Source organism: Polyodon spathula, chromosome 4, assembly GCF_017654505.1.
Source record: "Polyodon spathula isolate WHYD16114869_AA chromosome 4, ASM1765450v1, whole genome shotgun sequence".
NCBI lineage: Eukaryota > Metazoa > Chordata > Actinopteri > Acipenseriformes > Polyodontidae > Polyodon > Polyodon spathula.
Window position 1 is genome coordinate 7,881,232 of NC_054537.1, and position 16,057 is coordinate 7,897,288.

Consider the following 16,057-nt stretch of genomic DNA (forward strand, 5'->3'; position numbering starts at 1 on the left):
GCAATTAGAAAATAACACTTACTACCCAGGAACAAAAATTGTGTTACATAGTGTTATTTATTAAAGATTCTGCTACGGCCATTTCAAACAAACAAAAAAAAAAATAGTGTGTTTGGTTTTGCTTCTTCCTGGTCCGTGACATCACTACACCTGCGCACTGCGACCACTCGCCACAGGGAGTTATAGGACATACATGTTACTAATGGGTTTTACCAGATTTGACACAACTCAAAGATCATAAAGCACTCTGTAAGCATCAAATACAGATCTAACTACAATTATACACAAATCACGCACTGTTATATACTTTATTAGCTTAATTTTACAGTCTGTTCAAATTAGGTTTTATACAACCAAAAATCTTCCGCTGCGGCACTAGAGTAAGCTGAAAGGAATACAAAAGGCATACATATGTAGGGAACACCAAAAAAGCAAATGATGCACATACTGAAACAAAAAATAACTTTCAAGAAATGGGATATTTCACTGCAGAAATGTACACATTTTAATTTTTAAATCTGTCTATTACGTACAGCAAGCTTACAATAAAATGATTCTGATGAGCCACATTAAAATACTTGTTGGTGTAAATTACAATTAAATACAAATCAGGCTTTAATTGTGAAAGCCTGCACTATTGCATCACCATGGACGACTAGTTGTGTGCGATATAAATTAAGGTTTTAATTACTATATATATAGATTTTTACCTTTGTTGTTTAAGTTAACATCGTATTTTACTTAAAATTTGTTTAAAAAATGTCAAGTACCATTTTAACTGAGACATTACTATTTCAGCGTTTTAATTTGAAATATGCTTCAGTAGGCCAACTCCCAAGCACCCACAATTAACCAATGATCTGCTACTTCTTGCAGCTCCATCACCCAAGTTTTGAAAGGCTAAGTGCATGACATGCTGCAAAGTCTAATGCTTCCAATTATTTTTGGGATCTGGGCAACGATTCCATTTATTATAAGAATATAACCTGACCTTCCTGTGGAATTAACAGGTACCATAGCACATGTGGAATTCATACCAAATGTTTAACCTAAACAAACAGATGGATTAGTAAAGTAAACAGTGTTTTTAAAGGAAAAGAACTACAAGTGTATTTGGATTAAGGTTGCAAATGTACCTAATGTGATTGAGAATATTTCAATTGTGGTGCTACTGTTTGTGGAACAGACATGTACGGTATTTGACCTTTTAAAACTAGGTTTGCTATTAGAGATGGCAATTTTCCATCTACTTTTTCATAACAGAATATTTGAGAAGTAATCAGATTTACATTTTTTATTGTACATGTTAATTGACCAATTGTCTCATGAATACAGATGCAAGGAGTCGAGGGAAAACACTGCTGGTAGCAAGACCTTTCAATTTCAACTTCTGAGACAGAATTATGAGTTCATAACATAATACAGAGCACATATTTATTCTAGAAAATGTGAAGGAGTCTCTCTCAAATCAGCTGGCTGTAGCCCTGAGATGCTTAAACTTCCAAGGAAGCACCAGTGATTCAATCACATAGGTTTCTAAAAGTGTATTTGTAAAACAAGCACCACCCTAGAAAGAAAAATGCAATCTTTACCAGAAGAAAAAGTGCTCTTCCTGCCTGAATCAAAACCTAGGAAGAAAATTGGATAAAATGTATACATAAAGGTCCTATATTAAGAAAAATAAACCAAACAATTTCATTCAGCGGAACCCCCTGCTCTATTGCTTATTTACATTCATGTTGATAAAAATCCCAATCCTATCCGACGTAAGGAAGATCATCTCGGTTCCAGATTCTTTCCATCCAGGATGATTTGAATCTCTTTGGCATTCAGAGTCTCATACGTCAACAAAGCATCAGCCAAGTACTTGTGTTCTTTTGAACGACTCTTCAAGATGTGTTTTGCTCTTTCATACGAGTCCTATTTATAACAATATTAAAAACAAACATTACTCACTATACTTATCAAGAAGACTTCTCATACAGCATTATATTTGGTAATCAGAAGTTCAAAAGGTCAGATACTTTAATACTATAAGACTTCCATGTCTCAAATTGCCAAAAGTCCTTATATGGAGAAATACACGTCAGGTGACCAAAAACCAAAAAAAAAAAAAAAAAAAAAAGACTATAGAAGAAACAGAAAGTTACTTTGACAGGTATAGTACACAAAATGACAAAGTTTTAAATATATATATATATATATATATATATATATATATATATATATATATATATATATATATATATATATATATATATATATATAAAAAAAGACCATTATTACCTTTAAGAGTATCCTAATTTCTTGTTCAATGGCAGCTTGGGTTTCTGGGCTGAGTTTAGCAGTGTCAGTATATGTCATGACGCCAAGCTATATATAACACATACAGAAGCTCTGTTAATTAAATACCTTTACACCATCTAAAAAAATATGCCCTTTCTTATCAGCTCGTGTTATCGATAAGATAATATCATTTTGTTTCATTAGTACACTACCTGTAAGTTTACTACACAGAAATCTGCGAGTATTACTGACAAAACATAGCCTGGTGATGGTGTACTTTGGTACCAGTAGATACATCTCATATGCATAAGCATGTGTTAGAGGTTTTTAGGTTATCAGTGGTTTACTGTGTGCCTGTGTTGCTAGTCTAGTCTCAGCAATTTGGCTCAGTGCTGAAAAGGAAGTGAATGGAACTAAATTCAAATTAATTTAAAATTCAGAAATGACAGACTATGGAAGGCCCATTAGTGTAAATACATGGTTTATAGAAACAGTGTGCATTCTATCATAATTTTAGACTGATGGAGAATTAACGGACACTGTCGATCTTTTGGCGATTAAATATTATGAAATTTGCTGCCAGCTGGTATGCTAAAATTAAGCCATGTGCATCCTGTCTGAATCATACCGACGGGCTGCACGTGAAAAGTCCACTAGGTTGTTCAGCTGCACCCTCTCCCTCATTTTAAACTTGGTAAAGAGTAAAATTAAACAGACAGATATTGAAAAGCACTTCAGACATACCTTTTCACTCATTCCAAATTTGGTCACCATCATCTTTGCAATTTTCGTTGCACTGTCAAAATCACTTGATGCACCTAGAAAATTAAAACACTTATATATAAAATACATAAAGAAAAATCACATTGTTACCTTTTTTGCTGATGCAGTAAAACATTGCTGACTTGCCTGTGGTGATGTTTTCATTGCCAAATATAAGTTCTTCGGCTACCCGTCCCCCCATACTGACATCCATTTGGGCCAGTAACTGAGATCTGGTTTCACTCCATCTGTCATTCTCTGGAAGCAAAGATACCTGGAGAAATACCAGTCTGCATGTTAATTCTCTTACAGCATGCGTGATACAATCTGGAAAACACCAACATCCCAACAAGCATGCAGTTTGACATCTATGAATTTGGGAAAGTCTTTCAAAAGATCACATGCGACTGCCTAATCTGAACTGTTTTCAGCGATTGCATTTTTCATCCAATGCATTTTTCATCCAATTCAACAGTTCAAATTTAGCATGATCTGTGCTAGTATTTGTCATTGAAACATCAATACACATTAACCTGGTCATTGTGTTATTTATAAATGCATATACAGTGGCTCTCAAAAGTATTCACCCCCTTGTACTTTTCCACATTTTATTGTGTTACAACATGGAATGAAAATGGATTTAATTAGGAGTTTTTGCCACTGATCAACACAAAAGTCCATAATGTCGAAGTGAAAAATAAAATCTACAAATTGTTCAATTTTAATTACAAATACAAAACAAAAAATAATTGATTGCATAGGTATTCACCACCTTTGCTATGACACCTAAATAAGCTCTGGTGCAACCAATTGTCTTTAGAAGTCAAAATTAGTTGAATGGAGTCCACCTGTACGCAATTAAGGTGTTTCACATGATTCCAGGTTAAATACACCTGTCTCTGGGAGGTCCCACAGTTGGTTAGTACATTTTGTAACAAAAACTACATCATGAAGACAAAGGAACATTCAAAGCAAATCCGGAATAAAGTTCTTCAAAAGCACCAATAAGGGGTAGGATATAAGAACATTTCCAAGGCACTGAATATCCCCCGGAGCACAGTAAAGTCCATTAAGAAATTGAGAGAATATGGCACAACTGTGAATCTGTCCAGAACAGGCCGTCCTCAAACTGAGTATCCGCACGAGAAAGGCACTAGTCAGGGAGGCCACCAAGAGGCCTATGGCAACTCTAAAGGAGTCAGTCTTCCACAGCTGAGCTGGGAGACACTGTGCATACGGCAACAATAGCCTGGGTGTTTCACAAAACTGGCCATTGTTAAAAAAAAAAAAAAAAGAAAACTCCACATATCTCAGCTAGAGTTTTCCAGAAGGCATGTGGGAGACTGAGATCAAGTGGAAGAAGATCCTATGGTCTGATAATACCAAAATAGAGCTTTTTGGCCTCAATGCTAAGCACTATGTTTGGCGCAAGCCTAACATCGCACATCACCCTGAGAACACCATCCTTACCGTGAAGCACGGGGGTGGCAGCATCATGCTATGGGGATGCTTCTCTGCATCAGGGCCTGGAAAGCTAGTGAAGACAGACAAAATGGATGCAGCAATGTACAGAAAAATCCTGGAGGAAAACCTGCTGAAGTCTGCAAGAGACCTGGGACTTGGGAGAAGATTCATCTTCCAGCAGGACAATGACCCCAAACACAGCCAAAGCCACACTAGAGTGGCTTAAAAACAAAAAGGTAAATGTCCTGGAGTGGCCCAGGGAAAGCCCAGACCTCAATCCAATTGAGAATATGTGGAAAGAGTTGCAAATTGCTGTCCACCAAAGGTCTCCATCCAACTGCTTGAGCAATTTTGCAAAGAACAATGGGCAAAAATTGCAGTGTCCAGATGTGCAAAGCTGGTAGAGACTTATCCAAATAGACTCATGGCTGTAACTGCTGCCAAAGGTGCCTCTACCAAATACTGACTCAAGGAGGTGAATACTTATGCAATCAATTATTTTCTGTTTTGTATTTGCAATTAATTTAGAACAATTTGTAGACGTTATTTTTCACTGACAGTATGGACTTTTTTGTGTTGATCAGTGGCAAAAGCTCCTAATTAAATCCATTTTGATTCCATCTTATCACACAATAAAATGTGAAAAAGTCCAAGAGAGGTGAATACTTTTGAGAGCCACTGTATAAAACGTGGCTATCAGGGTAGACAGTGTACAGTAATTGAAGGCTACCAACAAGTATATGTAGCATACTCACATGTCCGAGTGTAGGTCCTCTGGGCATTATTGTGGCTTTATTGATGGGCATAGCATCTTTGGTATAAAATGCAACAATGGCATGACCAGATTCATGGTATGCGGTGATGGTTTTGTTTCTATCGTCTATCTCAACACTTCTGCGTTCTGGACCTGCGGACAAGAAAGCGTGGCTTTTTTTTATTGAAAAGGGAAGAAACTCAAGGAGCTTAATTGACTCATTTAACAGACTTCAAGTTGTTTACCCAACAATGAATTTTGGGTAGATTAGGGGAAGGCTCCAAATGTCATACTTCACACCTTTGTAGTGTTTAGCTCTTTCAAAGATTTTTGGTAAGATGCAAATATAGTTCATTGTCTGCGAGTGTAAGACACGATCAGTTGGTCTAAATGTTTTTGATTAAAACTTACCCATAAGGATCTTGTCCTTAGCAAATTCCAAATCCTCCATGGTCACCATGTCCTTTTCATCCACTGCTGCCTTCAGCGCAGCCTGATTTACCAGATTTTCCAGATCTGCTCCAGAAAAGCCAACTGTCCCTCTGGCAATTCTTTCTGGGACAACGCCTGCTATGGATAGTACAGTAACTACTATCTATTTAACACGTACAGCATAAAGTTGAAATATTTTGATTGAAGCAGGTTATTAGTTTATAATAATCAAACATTCTTTCCCCACAAATGCTCTTATAGAGCACTGTTTTCTTTTTGGTTTACTGTAGAAATACTTAAAAAAACAGGTTTACCCTTTGTTAGTAATCTGTTAGAATCAGCAAATGCCCATGCAAGACGCTGAGCTGCCAATATACAACACAGCTCTACCAGAGCAGAGGGGTCAGGTGTAACAGTAAATCAACAACGAGAGACGTACCAGGGTCCACTTTGATTTTTTTGAGGTACCATTTCAGAATTTCTGTCCGACCTTTCACATCTGGCCTTGGGACCGTAACCTGCATATCAAATCGTCCAGGACGAATAAGGGCGCTAAAAAGGCAAGCACATTTTACTCTGTGATGCTGAAGTAACACGTATTTTATAATTAAAACTGAACAAAAATGTACTTTGACACTGCGTTAAACTGAAGGTATTTCAAACCTACTTGTCCAACGCTTCTGGAAAGTTAGTTGCTCCTATAATAATGACCCCTTCATTTGGTTTGAACCTGTAGGAAAATAATTTAATATTTAACCTTTATGTTAACAAATCCAGCATTCAAATCCAATAACTTATACTGCAGCCTAATTGTGACACCTAGTGGCCATAACTATTCCTGCAATTACTACTGTTTCAGAAATCATTGTCCCAACGGGTTCAGTCCAACCTCTTTAGGGAAGAAAAAGATTTATGTTCCTTTATCAATACCGTGACCATATGGTAACACTCATTAACTTTAGTTTTATTCATATGGATTATAAAATCAATACAAATACTCAACATGCTAATTGACAACTTTGTAATAAAAGTTGGTAGTGATGCAGTCTCCGGTGGCGACCAGCGATTAACGGACATTTATTTTAGCCAATAGAGTTGCTAGTTTCAGCCAGCGATTTGTAGTGAGCACATTTTAAACATGTGGCACTTTAACAACTCATACCGAAGCGCAGAGCAAAGGGGATTTACTAAACCAAAAGAAGACTCCACTTATTTAAGACTACTCTGCTTTTTGAAAACAGAACACTATTCAATGCAGTTCTATTTAACTTGTGTTTATCGGGCTACAGTTGGATATAAATGGTAAAATACTTGCCCGTCCATTTCTGCCAGCAGCTGATTGATGGTCTGCCTCGAGTATGGGTGCATAGGAGACTCAATTCTTTTTCCACCAACAGAGTCGAGCTCATCAATAAATATAACACAAGGTGCATTTGCTTTTGCCTCCCCTTCAAGAGAAAAATCAAAAATGACATTTCCATGTTAAAAAAAATAAATAAAATAATGTAGAAGTGAATTGCTTTGCTTGTCAATGTTTGGAATACTTTGTTCTGAACCTTCCAATTTCACAATACGAAGCTTAGATGTAATGAGGAAATTCTCTGTACTAAAACCAATGCTGGGCAGGTGAGCTTTGTTTAAAGAATCCTCTTAGCAAAATGACATTAACAAAGTCATTTACAAAAGGTAAACATACTGAAGAGATTTCTGATACGACTGGCTCCCACTCCAACAAACATTTCGTCAAACTCTGACCCCGAGGCGTAATAGAACGGTACATCCGCCTCACCAGCCACTGCTCGGGCTAAAAGGGTTTTGCCGGTACCTGGCGGTCCTATTAAAAGTATGCCTAAGAGAGAATATAAATCAAGCGTTACACACGTGGAATAATTTGCACTGAGACACAAAGCTGCCTGCAGTACATGTCAAAGACTCCTGATGCAATAATAAATAGTAGCAGAGAGAAGGGTTATTTTCCACATATTTTGACATTACCTTTAGGGAGTTTGCCACCAAGCACAGTAAATTTCTGGGGGTTCTTCAGGAACTCCACAACTTCTTGTAGTTCATTCTTTGCCTCCTCAGCCTGCAAAGAGCAGGTCAGTGATAAGTCAGTTAGTACAATCCCAAGTTGACAGCACAAACATGTTCTCTTTACACAACGTACCCCTTTCACATGTTCAAATGTGACATTTTTCATCTGGACTGGATCCACTGCAGCATCTAATCCTGATGTAGTTCGGAATCGCACTGTCAAAAAAATAAATAATAATACGAAGGCCACAGGATTAAGCTACATAGAAACGAAACTTACGCAATATATCAAATGCTAAAAATACCAGACTCAATACTTTCCTTTATATGGTAACTTAACCTCAATTAACATTGTGACTTATTCATGATAAAATTAAGGAAGATCCAATCCCAACCAAAATGGTTACATATTACCTAGTACTAACTCAGAAGACCAATAGTAAAAACCGCTAAACTAGCTAGATTTGTCTCCTGAAGTGCTTCAAAAGTGTGTCTTGAAGGTATTCAAAAACTGTTCTATTGAGAGACTGAAAAGACCAAAACCGATGGGAAAGATATATCAGGGCCCACAGTGATAAATTAAGTCTTCAAGGGAATCTATCCATGCACAGATTTATACTGTACATTAGTGTTGCAGCTATGTGTTCTAGCCTTCCCTCCACCAGCAAGACTGGCCTGCACTAATGTGGAGCGACACCTCAGCAGTGCAGAGATCAGTAAGGGATCTGCTGTGACATCCAGTAATATACAGCATAATATTTAAGTTATCAAAAGCAATGAAAATGTAACAAACCAGTATCAGAAAAAGAGCATTTACCAGATAGAAACGGGGTTCTGGACAACCCATAAATACCAAGCAGCAGCAGAATGAGCAGAATCAGACGTGTTCTTCTCAAAGAATCTGGGATACAAAATAAAATAAATTAGCACACACACAAACACACAAATAGGTGCTCTCCCCAACCACAGTGGTAAACCACCCGGGCCTTGACAGAAAATACAAAAACATGCCCTGTGTCCGTTGTGTGAGTGTCTGAGCTTTAAAGAATCCCTCTGCAAATCCAGTTTTGAAGGCATCTTGCTGGGGTTCAGGGATGCTTTTATTTTTCATCAGTTTGTCTAAACTTTCTACTTCTGGTCCCTTGTCTCGAAACAGAAGTCCCTTTAAAAAAAACAAAGACAAAGTCAAAATAGGACTCTGCTTTATTTCCCTACCAATGCCTAACAATATATTGTTCACTTTGCAAGTGATTTTCGGCAACCAAATTTCCAATTTCATTTTTTTTTTTTCAAACGTACACACGTAATTGAAAGCATTCAAATGTTTCAGAACGAGTAGTATTTTTAAAACAATGCATAGCAGGTATAATCCTTTAGCTGGGGCTTAAAGGAGAATCATTTAAATTCTAGCTTAATTCTGGTTCTTGTGTGGAGTATGCATGTTTTTGTCCCTGTTTTGGTGTCCTATTGTTTGGTTGTTGTAATTTCCAGCGCAGTTCTGGGTCCAGTTCTTTTCCTTCCCATAATCCTACATCAGAGTGCGCTGAAATTCCTGTATAACTAATAAAATTATTATTTTACACCTTCCATTAGTTTATTTGTTACATGCACATGTATTACCAAGTATGTGTGCACGTATGCATATATATATATATATATCATATATATATATAATCTGATATATATATATTATATATAATATAATAGGACTCTGCTGTTTGTTTCAAACAATCTTACAATAATTAACTGTGCTATCTTCACAGCTACAGGTGACTTTAACACATGCTTTTTACTGAAACATCTGATGTTTGATTGACAATGTTCTACTAATACATCAGCAGAATTAAAAGGTGGTATTAGGCAGCAACTTGGAACGCGTCCCTGTATGTTTCAGCCAGTACGACTGCTGCAGCCATCTGCAGATGACATACAACCTGGGGAAGACCACCAGGACCTGCATAAGACAAATACACAGATCAATTCTGGTGTTCCTTCAAAAATTGTGATTTTTATGCCGGTATTACGAGAATGCCAGTGCTGCAAGGAAATTTGGGGGAATCTGGCCGATATACTGGATATAGAGGGACTTGATTGTGTTGAGGCATCCAGATTTCAACACTATTTTCTTGCATCCTGCTGTCCTACAACAATGCATGCGGTCAATGGCAATGGTAAACATTTTAAAATCCCACTGAGAACAGCCCAATTACAGTAGACGCCAGCTAAACGGGATGTGCCTAAGAGGGACAACCGCTTTCACGATGCTTTAATGGAAACTGATTTTCCTCTATTAAATGTGAAAGTCAACTTCGGTTTATAAGCATGACAAAAACAAACCCCGAAATGAAAAGGAAACACAAGAGGAGCGACAGTAATGTAGAGACGCACTTTGCGTTTGGTTTCAGCAGGCTGTTGTCAAAGGAGCATGTATATCAGGCCAATGCTTAAATCAAAAGCTCAGGACCTCGCTGTACAAAATGTGAAGATGTTTAGTAAACAACTATAGCACTGAAGAAAGACTTAATGTTGTTCACTCCACCGGGGTGTCTTGCTTAAGCAGCTTCGACTGTATTTTTATTTGAACCCCTGGATATGAAGCATGTAGAACTTGAGGTAACCTATAGAACACAGGACTCACACAAGCTAAACAAAATCCTACCTACAGCTAACATGCTATTTGGAAAGATACACTATACACCTGCACATCACACAAAAACTAATGGCAGGTGTACAATAATGTTTCTATGCAGTGTCCGAGTTATACGGAACTACTAGTGCACCCTGACCTACTTATGCAGTAGGATTCTTGGAAGGAGATGAGGACTTCTGAGAAAGGTGGAATACAATACCCTGAACCATTATAAAAGCACTGAATCCCGACAACCAAACAGTAGGAAACCAAAATAGGGGGGAAAATAAATAAATAGCACACTACATAAGAACCATAATGACAGTAAGATTTCAGTTATTCTCATGAGACTTTCATTTCACTAAACCAGTTTAACTAATTGAGTGAAAAAGAAACAGAACCCCTGCAGCAAACCTTCATGAATGATGGGGTGTATCCATCTGATTCGGCATGCTGTTCACTACCGGACTGCAGCCGTCTGGTTTTGGTTTTCAGAGTTTTAAAGCCACGATTCTGGATCCAAACTGACAAAGGAAATTATTAAAGGGTATTTAAAATATTAACTGGGCAAAAGCGCGCTACACAATTTTCTATACAGTTCCCTTTACAGTAAAGGAAAACATTGTTCGGCATCAGGACCTTGCTACACTTGATTTCTCAATAAATACAATTCAGACCTTGCACTTTAGGAGGCCAGTTTAACTTAACATACTGCGTTTGCTTATAATGACACGAATACTCTGAAAGATGCGTCAGATACAAAAAACAGGTCAGTAAGAATAAATAACAACTTGTGAGAGATCCTAATTCCAAACTTTCAAAGCATTATAATCAAAACAACATTTGACCAAGTGTGTATCTCAGCCCAAACTAGTTGTTTAACTGATAACTTGATAGAAATACTCGCCCGCCCTCCTATTCCTTCAAAACAGTGATTTTAACTGCTGTAGCTTGACCTACAGAGTTTATCACTTTTCAAAGGAAATGCCACTGTAAACTGATTAGTGGTAGTAGTTAATTGTCAGGTAATTACATATCTCTATTGGCTACAAACCACACACTTGTAGACTATGCATGCAGGTGATTAAATTTCTATAAATGTAACTGACTGGAACCTGGTATGTATGCCACAGTGGTTAGGCAAGAACTTAAAGTTACACAGTAGTTTCAATATTGGAGTGTGTCCAGCTTTTACATCCCTTTTAGGTTTGCACAACACAAAGACAGACAGTGCCAGGAGATAACTATTGACTGCAACTACTTGGCTTGTAAAATTTTAGGCCAGACTATAGCAGATGTGTTGCCATAAAACATAAGACACTGGACTGAGACTGTCAGATCTCAGAGATGGTGGGATTGAGATGCAAACTGCAGTCAACCAAGGACCAAGTTAACCACCAACATCATTTCACTTAGAGAACTAAACTTGAACCAAGAGTTACAAAAGGTTGCCTCAAAATGGAGACCAAATAACTTAAGCATTAGACTTATCTGACACCACAAATGAAAAATATACATTCAATAACATACATTTGTGATTTATATATAATGTTAGCAGATTCAACAGCTGCCATATTCTCTTAATTTCAAACCCCTGTTCAATTATAGTGCACTCATACCTGGCCAATTCTGAAGATCTGAGCACAATGCCTGTAGTGGACGTGTGTGCTGCCTGTATAGTGTGGGTGTGCCCGACAGACCCAGAGTGCTATTGGAGAATCCTGTGGAAAATTACAGGTCAAAAGAAAGAAAATTTGAAATCATAAGCCAATAAAGACTACAGAATCTTATGGCTTTTAAACAAAAAAAACACACTGTAAATCACCAAATCTTAAATATTATTTATGTAATATTATAGTATATTATTTCTTTCAGAACACGGCTTATGTGGTGTACTTAGTTACTTGAACTCCTATACAAAGACATTTTTAATATGGATATCATTTGCATTCCTGTTTGCAAAAAAAAAAACTTAACACCTCAGCAGACTATGTAGTCACACTTACCATGCTTATTGTGAAAAAAAGAATTTGCTGAAACGTGCGACGTTCTCCAGTGAGAGTGGCTCAGGCGCTGCTCAGTTGAAACACTGGGAAGGAGTCGGTTCACCAGGTCATCCAGATGACTGGTTTTCAGATCGGTCAGACCCAATTCCCTCAGGATAATAGAGGGCTACAAATAAGAGATAAACCATGAGCAACATGAACAGGTGGAATTATTTCATAAGAACCACAGAGGTAGCTGGGAAATATTTCATTAATACTATCATCAATATCAGCTTCTTCAAGCTATATGGATATATGACTAACCACCTAAACACAGAAAAGTCCAATTATTTCACACTTTAATTTGACCTTATAGTGGCGAACTTGACCTAGTAAAATCACAGAATACAGCTGTGCATTGAGTACAAAACAAATATCTAATAAGCCTTGAGTCTATTATCCAAAAAACAAAAGGTCACATGGGACAGCCTTCTTGGGTCTCAAGTCAAAGTGAAGGGTGCGAGTTTGATTTTGCCTGAGGAGTTTTCATAATTTCGAAACCATGATGTAGCCAGCAGAAAGGGTTGTGTGAGATATTAGCAGGTGTGGTGGTGGATTTGCAAATGCATACTCCTTCCATCTTAATCTTTAATATACTACAGTACTACTAAACCCTTAAAATATCTTTCCACTGCTCAAGGTGGCCATTCTAAGATGCACACTTAACCCTAATAATCGTTTATACTGTCAGTAAGAACCAAACTTGATAATTACTTTTAAATACGAGTGCAAAATTGCCGAAGTTTAACACAGACTGAATTAATCACACCTTATCAGGCAAACCGGAAAGAATAATAACTAAAAAAAGTTCAGATGTGCCTGTGTCATTTTCATCTCTGAAGTCACTCTGTAAATAATTTTAGCTGCTTGTAACTGCTGTTTCTGGTAACATGGAGTTTTAAGTGTTACATATGATCAGAATGATGCAGCAAATTATACATTTTCAAATAGCAAGTATCCAATTTAAAAAGCTTAGTTTACCTCACTGCTTTGAAAGTCATGCTCTGGTGCAGGCTCTCTCTGAAGACACTGAATTGATGCTGTGCCCACAGAGCTGGCTGAGCTTTTCAGAGAATGGAAGGCATTGATGAGGTGACTCAAAGGAATCGTTACCTAGAAGGATCAAACAAATATGAAAAAACTGTGGCAGTTTAATTCATGCCAACTAAAGCAATCACATACAGGTTGAATCAAACTACCACAGTCATTATGAACCCCCTGATACATATTCTACCTGTACTGAAAAGTTAGCTTGTTGATGTACTGTAACACCAGCAGTCTTCTGAGAAGCCAAGTTTACATTCTAGGGCTACCATTTCAGTCACACGTCCAACTAACTAGTAGACCTTCAATCTGACTATTCAAAGAGTTTTCTACAAAAGGGCTTTCAATACTGACTGGCAATATCTCTACAGGTTAGGCTACGTATTTTGTGCATTTGCTAAGATTTTCAAAATGCTCATTAGAAGCATAATACTACATACGGTAACATTTTAGTTCTACTGTACAATATTTGCAAGAGTTCAAATGCAGAGTCCAGTGTTGAAAGGGTGAATCACTGGTTTTAAATTTCACTAACTGGAGAAGAAATGCCCTTGGCAGCTCTTCACTGTTACATAACAGGCTAAGGGGAAAAATAAAAACTTGAGGAAATTAAGAAATCCACTTAAAAAAAACTGCACATTTTAATAAACAGTACACGAATAGTAAACAAATAAAAAGTTAATTTGGGCTTAAATCAGAGTAAACACCTAGAGGTTTTTTTTTATTTTAATTTTTTTAAATAGAAATATCTGCAATGTAGCACTGGTGAATTATTTTATTGAGTCACGCCTACAGAAAACAAATGCCTCTCAATCTTTGCATACATGGTCGATCGGTAGTATGGACTTAAGGTAATACCAAAAAACGCAATGCAATGGGTCATTTTCATCGATAAGGTCACTGTGGTAAATAATTCAGCTGTTAAAAAGGTAAATTAAGAAGACCTAAGTATTTCAGATTATTGCTTGCTCACCCCAAGCACAGTACACTACTCCCAGGTAAGGAACAAAGACTTCAATTACTGTATTTACTTTTAAATTGAACTATATCTAAACTGTTACTCAAACATAGTGAAACCAGATCAAATAAAATAAACTGTAAAATGTATTTAAGAGGGGTTCCTTAAGATTTTGAAAGAGATACATGTTTATAATTTCAAACAAAAAATGTGGATGTAACAACGAAGTTGGCTTCTTATTCGCATCCCGCCAATGTAACGCAAGCTGAATAAGTAACGGGTATTTCAAGGGTTAAATCGCTTTGTGATCTTTCAAAGGAGGATCAACTTTGAAATAATTGGCCCAAAGTAATTTAATCCCTGAAATATCCGAGTTACTTATCTGAGTACAATTGCGTTAATTGGATAACACGCCACCTTGTTATCTGTAAAATGTTTGTCTGCTGTTTTTGTATCAAAAATGATCTTTTTTTGCCCGCGATAAATACATGTGGGTGACTAAGGGAATACCAAAAGTGTCCCAAAGCGATTTAACCCCACAATTACACAACTTGTGTTATTCGCATCCCACAAAAAGAAGAACCGGGCATAAAAAGCCAGCTTCAGCATCGTGATGTAACGCGTTTTTCTAAAAGTCTCTACATTTAAAAACACCAACGCAGTCATAACATGACGTTTTGTACTCGGATTGTTTATTTAATAGTAGCGCACCCAATATTTTACAACTGTATGAAACAAATAAATGATCAGTTGTAAAGCCTGAACACCAGCTGGCGGATATGATGCATCGTATGATGAAGTTGCCATTATGTTGTCAAGGACGAAACCTGACAGTCCCCGACTTTCTTACCTGCGGCTGGACCGTAGACGAAAAAGAAAACATTTCCTGCACTCTAACAATATGTCCTTGTGTAGCAAAAGTTTACTATTTACGTCCAAACACGATGTCCTCAAGTTCGTCCTCCTTCTGAACCCATCAGCGGCACAGAGCTCTGAGCAAATAAAAATGGCTTCTCAAGGAAACTACTTCCCGTCACTATGCAATTCCTTCCAGGTAAACCAGTTAGGTCACAGGGACAGTGACATCATTTTTTGTGTCGTAACTACTTTTGGGGATGAGGAGAGGTAATGCAACACGTCCAAAAAATAAATATAGGTCTGTGTGAGTCAAAAGTGAGTGAGGGCCTCTGCGGGTGGCTACAAATGACCAAATGTTTCTAAATCAAAGATAAACACTGCTCCCTTACTTTGCAGCATTTAGTATAAACGATAACTTGTTAATTATTACCGTTTTGGGGTATTTAGTACTAAATTTCTGTTATATCAAAATAATGCTTTACTTTTTGTAAAAACGCAACAATCCAAGTGTGTGATATGCTCTTCCATAGTGTACTTACACTATCAAAACACTGGCAAATATTGATAGTTCAGTCTGTTTACGTTGTCCAAGCTAAGTTTTACCTGCACAAAGCGCCACTTCAAATCGCATTGGGTTCTAATGATGTTCTTCTACCATACTTGTTTATGTATAAGCCCATATCCGCCTATCTGCAAAAATAAATAAATAAAATAAAATACACTTTGACTTTTTTTTTTGGTACTGTGAAAATTTTGTTTTCATTATGAAAATAATTCATCCGTTATACAGA

General features: G+C 37.2%; 1 protein-coding gene across 2 annotated transcripts; it reads right to left on the minus strand.

The window, feature by feature from the left end:
* Window positions 1–294: 294 nt before the first annotated feature.
* On the minus strand, window positions 295–15,421 carry LOC121314114 (ATP-dependent zinc metalloprotease YME1L1-like). 2 transcript variants are annotated; one of them, XM_041247032.1, is made up of 19 exons: window positions 15,259–15,421; window positions 13,388–13,519; window positions 12,368–12,533; window positions 11,981–12,082; window positions 10,776–10,885; window positions 8,744–8,894; window positions 8,550–8,633; window positions 7,866–7,948; window positions 7,694–7,784; window positions 7,395–7,547; window positions 7,014–7,146; window positions 6,366–6,428; window positions 6,138–6,250; window positions 5,678–5,836; window positions 5,268–5,419; window positions 3,196–3,322; window positions 3,031–3,104; window positions 2,287–2,373; window positions 295–1,920 (listed from the first exon to the last, which is right to left on the minus strand). In XM_041247032.1, exons 1-19 carry the CDS (start codon window positions 15,289–15,291, stop codon window positions 1,777–1,779), a joined length of 2,157 nt encoding a protein of 718 aa, XP_041102966.1. In that variant the 5' UTR covers window positions 15,292–15,421; the 3' UTR covers window positions 295–1,776. The 2 variants fall into 2 exon arrangements, with proteins under 2 accessions (XP_041102966.1, XP_041102967.1); XM_041247033.1 differs by having other exon boundaries at window positions 5,678–5,833; window positions 15,259–15,420.
* Between the last annotated feature and the right edge of the window lie 636 nt (window positions 15,422–16,057).